This window comes from Berghia stephanieae, chromosome 10, assembly GCF_034508935.2.
Source record: "Berghia stephanieae isolate SIO BIC M18660-M18661 chromosome 10, UCSD_Bste_1.3, whole genome shotgun sequence".
NCBI lineage: Eukaryota > Metazoa > Mollusca > Gastropoda > Nudibranchia > Aeolidiidae > Berghia > Berghia stephanieae.
In genome coordinates, this window is record NC_088369.1 from 35,319,013 (window position 1) to 35,328,492 (window position 9,480).

Here is a 9,480-nt window from a genome sequence, read left to right on the forward strand (position 1 = left end):
AGTTAAATAGAAACTTACAACAAAGCTTTATTGATCCGAACCAATGAAGAAATAAAATGGATGCAATAGAAATGAAATTCTTGAGAAGAATGTTTTAGATTTACTCATGAACAATAAGGATAACCCACGCCCACCCCCCCCCCCCTCCCCCCCAAAGCCCCGCCCCCTTCAGACTGAAATAAATAACAATGTGAAATAGAGCTTCGAGCAGCAACATTTACATTACCCAATATCCTTCAGACTGAATGCAGTGAAATCAATCAGCCCTTTGTTTTTGTTTTTAAACGGCCAGACTATGACGTTTAAGTTACATATAGTTTTGTATGTTGTTATTTTTAATCTGGCCTGTAGACCTGGTGAGCATTTTATTATAAAACCTTATACCATCAATACACACAATCACATACACACACACACACACACACACACACACACACACACACGTCACACACAATCACAAACAATCATATACAATCTCACAACTAAAAATAAAATAAAATCTTACAGAGATGATGTCGTGAGCCATCTTTGCGTTCAAAACAACGCCATCTTTTTTCTGTGGGTCAGAATCAAAGTTAAAGAAAAAAAGATTACCATATTATCTTTTTACAATATTGTCTTATAAGTCAATTGTCTATTCTAGAGGCAATTGAAATCGAATGTAGGTTAAGAAATATATCCAAACGATATTAAGATAATTTTTTTACCTTACAGTTGAAAACAATACACACTTAAAGTTAAAGCTTTCATTGCATAATAATATAGTGTGTGATATTATATAATCCATTAAACATAGCAACAAATGGCAAGAATAACGCATGCTTTTAACGGACTTGTTACACCTGAGCACGGTGAGAGAATTTGAGTTAAGAGCCTTTTCCAAGGACTCAACTATGCGCCGCTCAGAGCGGGACACTAACCCTGGAACTCCCGATCCAAAGGCGAGTGTCATACAACAAGACCACTTAGCCGCACAATATAAAATCCCAAGTTAAAGATTTTTTTTAAAATTCCCTTTATTCATCCCATAGGTGAAATTTGTCTCTTGGGTCTATTCCAAGGGAAGACTGGAATAACCCAGGTATCATCCCCAGTGCAGAGCCGCAAATTGAGCTAGGGCGAAGTAACTTGCTCAATGCGACACAGTGCAGATGCGGATGATCGAACTCGGTACCTTTCTGATACGAAGCAAAGACCGTACCGCTGAACCACGCGGCCCCCTGATGAACACTTACATCAGAGACAAGTTTCTGTATAAAGGGAACCATCCCTGCCATGTAATTGAATATCTCCACGAGATCAGCGTCCACCATTTGTACCGTGAAAGCGTCATCATATTGCTTTTCGTTGATGCCTCCAATCTGAGAAGAGAGAAAAATCAAACACATTGCAATGATAAACACATTAAGATGGCACACCTGCTGAAGATGGTGTGCCAATGCCAGTTAGATAAATAGTTAATACATAGAGCTGCCACGTTCTCAAGAAATCGCATTATAGAATGGCACATAATAGTGTCTTAATGTTATGATCTACACTGCAATTCAAAAATTAGAATGAAGGAGAATTGGTTAGTTAAATGAGTGTTATAATAATGTTATAATGTCAGTATTATCAAAGAGAAATAATTCTAGTATTACTAAATGTACAATTCCTTTTGACTTGGTTGTTTCCCTTCTTTTGTCAATATTTCTAATATAGCCAATTTTAATAAGGGAAGGAATGTACTTTGAAGTTAAGATCTCCTTAATTTTAATAGTAACCCTTACGGATAATAAAATGATGTAATTTGTTAAGGGTTAAAATATGACTGTGGGAAGATAGAGATTAATTTTCCTGAAATAAAGTTGAGCTATGATTACTTTTTACAGGTGTCGATAAAAGAATTGAGTGGAATCGTGTTTGAAGAGAAAGAGAGAGAGAGAGAGAGAGAGAGAGAGAGAGAGAGAGAGAGAGAGGGAGAGAGGGAGAAAAGAGAGAGAGAGAGAGAGAGAGAGAGAGAGAGAGAGAGAGAGAAAGAGATCATATGATGATGATAATGAGGATGATGATGATGATGATGATGATGATGATGTTGATTATGATGTTGATGATGATGATGATGATGATGATGATGATGATGATGATGATGATGATGATGATGATGATGATGATGATGAAGAGAACTCCAAAAAATGTAGCAGGCAATTTTCCTGAAAGAATCAACACGCAAATGCGAAGAACGGAATACTTAGTCTTGGCTTAATTATAGTGGAGGGGGGGGGGAGGGGGGGGGGTCCTAATTTTGCTCAAATGGTAAAGCAAATCAGTTATAGGCAAAATGAACAGTAAATCGTGCTCTGGTTTTGTCGAGATTTACTTAGTTGGAGATGTCAGAAAGTACTTGGTGGGCTTAGAGGCTTTTACATTCTACTTATGAATATAAACAATAAAAATGATTGTTTGATGAAAATATCGTCAAGCTGTTTTCAAAACATATTTTAATGACGTTAGCAGTTTCATTGTAATTAATGATATCCCCACAAAAAGCACATTATGGAAATGAGTGAGGCAAAACTGAATCTAAAATTCAACAGTTTCATGAGACACTGACACTAGAGGCAATTCTAACTTTCTAGGATATGCAACAAGGGCTGGAGTGTGAAAGAAATAGCAGATGTTTCTTAGAGATAGGCTATCTATATCTACTAATGGAAAGAAGTGTAGAAAAGTGAGAACAGATAAAAACTTATGGCAGAATTTTATTCGGAAATGCGGAATGAGAAATTTGATGTTTGAAATAAAGAGAATGATGAAGGCAACACGTCTTTCAGAGCAATGAGATTCATTGTGCTAGGAATTTATCCACACCCATAATATGGTCTGGTTGCAACAATCTCTTAATATTGTTTATATAAAGAATGCTGGTCTTCCGTAAACTATATACTTTCAGGTATATCTTAAAGACCCAGCAACCACTGTTGGATGGACAAAGTAAGGACCCAGTAGAAATCCTGACTAATCCTATGTGAATTCAAACCACCGGCGTATATTTCCGATTACTCTGATAAGCTCTAGAAGGAATCTAGGCAGCAAAGAAACATTGAACTGTAAACACGATAAAAAACAGAATAATCCTAAAAGAATTTTAAAAGCAACGGCATATAATGAAAGATGGCCGGAGAAATGTAGGAACGATAACAGATTTTAAGCAAAAGCGAGAGAATGAGCCATCAGAAACCAGACGCGAAAGGAAGGAAACACCTGATGGAAATCGAAAATATGAATAGTGATATAGCCCACATAAACCTTTCACCGGAAAGTATTAAAAGATTACAGAGACTGAGGAACGCAGACTTTAAGGAAATAAAGTAAAATTAAAAATGAGACAAATGCTGAGACAGAATGAAAAATAAAGAATGGATTGAATACTTTGAAATACCAGTTTCTAAAAGAATTAAAAAGGAAAAGATAAAAAAGTTTCATCGGATTGAGGTTAGATAAAGATCAGAAAAGTAAGCACGGTGGAACAGCATCAATTTCCCCTTTAATTATGTCTCAATTAATGTGAACAAGAACGGAATTTTAAAGAGAGAAAAAACCGAATCATTTAATAGCTCCGAAAACAAAAAGTACATAAATATTTTTAAAACAGAAATAGAGAGAACCCAAACTATAAGCGAGTGACCTGCGGGAAAAAAATTTGGAACAAAAAAAAAACAAATCGATATATATTTAAAAGTGCATTAAATAGCGCTCAACTACGGTTAAGACTCTGCTGTAAGCGCCTAACATTTTAAAAAGTATTTTCTGACTATAAACAGCGATTAAAAAGATGAAAATCACAGCTATAAGCAGGAAAGTGAAAAAAAAAGAAAGAAAAAAGAATACTTTGAATTCCTGTTTCGAAAGCAATTGAAAATAACGGACAAGGGTCGTAAAGAATAGATAATCACGGAGTTTCAATTGATGACATATCATCACGTGGTTCTCAATTTACGTCAACATAGAAACAAACAAAAAAGAGAATGAATCATTGGGTCATGTAATTGCCTCGAAACCGGACGGATTACGACTATATACCTGTCTTTAAAATAAAAATTGAGAGAAACAAAAATTGAAGCACATTCTATGCGAAAATAATTATTTCATTTTTTAGAAAAGTATAAATATGTTTCAAAATGTCATTAATTTAGCTTTTAATTAAATTAAATATCCTTCTGTAAGCACTTTATATATTAAACAATTGCCTGATGATATGACAGTGTACATTATTGAAATATAACGAAACACTCAGCCTGTTGGGCGCCAATACAATTTTCAAAGACAACAGCCCTTTAATCAGTGGGGACAACCCAATCTAACAATAATCGACAGGGCAAAAGTTTGAAAAATGCATTTCCCAAGGATATCCCGAGGAGGAGGCTGATTGCCTGTTCGAACCCTCGGACCTGATATAAATCGTGTTTTGAGAACAAGATTACTCCATCCTGCACCATAGACAACAGTAACATACACACAATCATTCAAATAAATATTGCTTAATGTTAACTTTTACTTATATCTAGGTATAAACAAATTCATTTATTATGATGAAATAATGAAAGTACCAGGATAAAGTAAAAAGAATAAAACGAATGATTATTTTAAAAGTATAGAACATCTAAAGCAATGATAATGAAAAGGAATAACAAACCTTAAAATTATAATAATATGAAAATTGGAAGTAAAAATAACGTGTAATTACCAAAAAAATAATTGAATAATATAACAAATATGTAGGTACAAATTATTGGATATGAATAATGGTAACGATAAAAAAGGAATGAAAAAGAAATATAAATTGATGCAAAGTTATGAGATAAAGAAACAAAAATCCACTGAAAATAGCATCAAGAACAAAAGAAAAGTTAACAAGACAAAACAAAACATCACGTAAGAACTGAAAAATACATAACAAATGAGTATCTATATAAGGTATTGAAAATCTATATAAAGGAAACATTGAAAACGTCATCAAGAACAAAAGAAAACTTAACAAGACAAATCAAAACAGAACATAACGATTGACAAATGACGAGAATTGTGTGGACATTCGTAAATATGATGATGGAAATGATTTAAAATAAAAACAAAATAGATCGGATAAGAAAAAAATGGAATTTGAAGATGTATACATTAAGTAGTAAAATGCTTGGAATGAAAATAATAATAAATAGCAATACTTGTGGGTTGGTATTGATGGAATGCGTTATCTAACGATTTCAGTCCCTTTATTAGGGTACAAAGATTATTTACAGAGACCATTACATACACAAAACTGGTATGTCAGTGGTGTGGCTTGTTGTTTTAATAATTGTGTGATTTTATGAGTTTTGTGCACTGGTAGCATCGGTGTGTGCTGTCATCTGAATAAGATGATTCATTGTGTTGGACACAACAAAAGGACAGAATCTGTGGTGATAAACGCATTCACCTAATATCATGATTCGAATCATCTGTTAGTAAATGATAAGAGGCAGGTAAAAGGGTTAGTTCGACGTGTAATATATGCAGGTCTGACATCCGAATCCACTTATGGGCCTAGTTTAACATTGTTGTAATGATTAAATGGACAATATGTTACGTCATTTTTTAAAGATTTCCATTACAACAATGAGCCCATAAAGAATTAGATTATAAGACCTGCAAATAAGTGCACGTCGGGTTAGTTAAATCAATAAAATTAAATATAAAACAAACATGAAACAAAAACAAATATCCTCTCATAGCAACAATGATGATTATTTGGGTAAGGTCATGGTACAAAACAAAACAAAAACATGCAGATAAATAATGTAAATAAATCATGATAACGAAACGAATTATATGAATTGAGGAACACACAAAAATATAAATCAAATCGCAAATTAACGAGTGAAATGAAAAATAATATACTATTATTTTATATAACTCAATATCATACGTTAATCAAAATAATATCCATTGTTCAATGAGGACAGAAAACTGAAGAAAAATATTCAAACGAAATAAAAGAACATTCATAATATGAAATATAATAGATACATCATATCAGTAAACTATTTCTTACTTTACACTTTTCGCCTCGTCGTTTTTTCTGCTCTTTCTGCTCACAGCAGCAGCATCAAGAATGGGAGGAAACAACATTAAATTATTCTCTGTATACCCAATATCAATATCATCATACGGCCTCGAAGTGTTATATTGCATTACAAGTCATTAAAACCTCTGAGTTCCCAAATAATATGAATGAAAGTTCCTCTCCAAATTAAGGTTTACGTCCCAAAACAATGCTCTCTCTCTCTCTCTCTCTCTCTCTCTCTCTCTCTCTCTCTCTCTCTCTCTCTCTCTTTCATTTCCTTGTTCATTTGATCTTAACTTATCACTCAGTATGGAAACTATCACACACAAACGCACACACACACACACACACACACACACACACACACACACACAAACTAATTCGCATAGACATATTAACTGATATGACAAATCTTTCTTTCCCTATCCATTTCTCTTTCTATCTAAGTCGCTCTCATCCTTCTTCTCAACCTCAACAGTTTGATAATAGGCCTACAAATTTGTTAGCTGAAAAAAGTATTAATAATTTGTTGTCGAGATTTAAAAATGGAACTATCTAGAATTATTGAAAGAAATGTAATTTGCGACTATGTAACTCTTTACTACACACCCACCTTTTTCAGCTGTGCTGTGCTGTACTTGAGTCCCGACATCGTGTTATCATCACCCCTTGGATCTGTCTCACTCTTCTTCTTGTAGTCATCTTGAATTAATTTTTTTTTAAAATGTCATTCCCAATATAAAAGGTGTCTTTCGTGTCTATTTCAAGAGAATATTGATAATAAATATAAAAACATGCACCAGGAGCAAGTATAGACAGGCAAAGTGGCCTTGAGCCGCACGGCAATAAATAGGTGGCAATGGGGGTTATCCATAAATAGTATGCGCTTGGCTAAGAAGCTCACAACATTGCCACCTGGAAGTATAACGGACGATCACACAAAACCATGTGTAATCTTGAATGTTTATAGTCTGGTTATACACTTTAGCAAGAATCACTCATAAACGCGGATTGCAAAAAAAAAATATAAAAAAATAACAAAGACCAGAGTGACGTCAACTTCATACTATCTATATTACATTACCATGTGATCAATGACATTCGTCACATTGGAATATGTGCTCAAAGTGACCCACATAGTGAAACGTGTTCACAGCTTTTGAAATATCTAACATCACGATTGGTCATTTTGTTCCACTTGACACATGGGTATGTTTATAATTTTCATAAACAAAGCAGCATGTTTATATTTGTTAAGAAATATCCAATCGTTGGACGTCAACAAATCATGTGATTGATGACAAGGTTGGACGAAAGATCGCTCCCATTGACGTGTAGCATAAGATAGGAAAAACACATTGTCGTATGTGGAGTCTTTTCGATAAAAGAGATTTTTTAAAACCCTCACATTGTGAACATCTAAAATTGCGTTAAGATCCCTTGACTGCATATATATAAATAAGTTTTTGTGAAAAATTATTTAAGCAAAAGAGGGGGTGGAATAATGATGATGATGATGATGATGATGATGATGATGATGATGATGATGATGATGATGATGATGATGATGATGACGTCATTACCATTAAGTGCATGCAACCACTCCCCGGTGACGACGTGTTCAATCCTAGCATAGCTCTCATACGGTATATCATCATTGTCCTGAGGAATAAATATGTGATTCCAATATAAAATCAGTCAAGATAGTTTACAGGGTATCTTTAATTGAGCTGCCGTTCTCTGAAAATCACGTTTTTTAAAATATGTTAGCCTCGTCCTTAGTGTATCGATCGATTAAAGTGACCCTCATCTTGGCAAATTATACTCTCAAACCTGAGACTTTACGGAGTCCCAGGTTTGTAACAACTAGAAATGAAGTGAGTAGGAAAGTGCCAGAAGACAACAGAGAATAAAAAACTTCGCGTCGGCGATGTTAGCTCGAACCCGCGACCTTACAGGTACGACAACCCCACCTGGCCGGGGAGATCGTGACTCTATCGTATGAGCTATCCACGACCCAGGTTTGGGAGTTTCGACAAGATGAGGGTCATTTTAAATTATTGATATTTGAAAGACGACTTTACTGGCCAATATTTTAAACGGACTTAGTTTTTTCAGAGTATCGAACGGCTGTTTGGTGACAATGATTATCAGTACAATCAATACCATTATCATTATCAGTATCAGTATCATTACCACTTTATTTTCTCTACTACTCTTTCCTTCTGCCCCCTCTAATTTTATCACTCATAATATGTCTAAAAATATTGGTTTCACTGTGTATATTGAATGTTTAATTTCTGTCAAATAAGAACTCGTACATAAGCATTTAAATAACTTCAAAGACACTTTTAAAATTAAATATCAAAAGATTAACCATTCAATGTTATGAATGAAAAATACAATTTATTTTCTATCAAATACGAAAAAGATGACACAATATATAAGTAGCTAGGTCACTTTAGATTTGTCGAAAGTTAAGGTGACACGATAAGCATACGGTCACTTTGTTACTTTAATCTGTTGATCCAGAACTTAGTCTTGCTATGAGTGACTGAAGACGTCTTTGATCTATTTGTTTATAATATCAAATACATACACATTAATATCACAAACAATACAACGCATTATTTATCTAACTATTCTTTCTCTCGCCATCCTTTTTTCTTCATTGTATCTCCTTGCCTGACTCAATAACGGTGTTTTATATTAATACTCTCTCTCTCTCTCTCTCTCTCTCTCTCTCTCTCTCTCTCTCCTTCTCTCTCTCTCTCTCTATCTATCTATCTATCTATCTATCTCTCTCTCTCACTCTCTTTTTTTTTTCCCACCCTGTATGTGTGTGTATGTGTCTGTGTGTGTGTGTGTGTGTGTGTGTGTGTGTGTGTTTGTTTATTTGTTTTAAAATAGCGATGATGTCTTACAACTTTGATGTCACCGATTTTAAATAAAATTCCTCTTTAGGGTTTTGTTTAAAATGAAATATTCCATCCATGTCTAAAATTAGTGAAGCGATCAGTTAAATACAATAATTATGTAACATTAAAGATATTATATCTATGACCTGTAATCATTAGCTGGGTCAATGCATGCATGTTTAACGGATCAAAAGCTTGAATTTTTCAATTTAGATTTAACATGAAATGAAGTGATTAGGAAAGTGCATAAATTGTAATATCGCCAAACAGGCGTCATGTACCGTCCTACATGTTAAATGTTGCCTGTTGGAACATGACCCCTTGTAAAGCGCTTTGAGCACGTTTAGTGGATATTGCGCTATATAAAAGCTCAATTTTTAAATTTAAAATTTAAAGTGCCAGAAGACAACAGAGAATGGGATAGCGTGGCTCAGTGGTATGGTACGATCTTTGCTTCGTACCTGAAAGGTACCGAGTTCG

The 9,480-nt window shown here is 34.2% G+C and overlaps 1 protein-coding gene across 2 annotated transcripts in view; it reads right to left on the reverse strand.

The window, feature by feature from the left end:
- The window catches only part of LOC144981045 (inositol 1,4,5-trisphosphate-gated calcium channel ITPR2-like), a 219,025-nt gene that overhangs the window by 114,183 nt on the left and 95,362 nt on the right, over nt 1-9,480 (reverse strand). Inside the window, exons 13-17 of one of the 2 annotated variants that reach the window (XM_078929132.1) lie at nt 7,666-7,744; nt 6,696-6,784; nt 6,071-6,106; nt 1,236-1,361; nt 506-556 (exon numbers count right to left, since the gene is read on the reverse strand). In XM_078929132.1, the coding sequence (XP_078785258.1) occupies nt 506-556; nt 1,236-1,361; nt 6,071-6,106; nt 6,696-6,784; nt 7,666-7,744 (381 nt within the window). The remainder of the gene's footprint in view (nt 1-505; nt 557-1,235; nt 1,362-6,070; nt 6,107-6,695; nt 6,785-7,665; nt 7,745-9,480) is intronic. The other variant, XM_078929133.1, reaches the window with a different exon arrangement.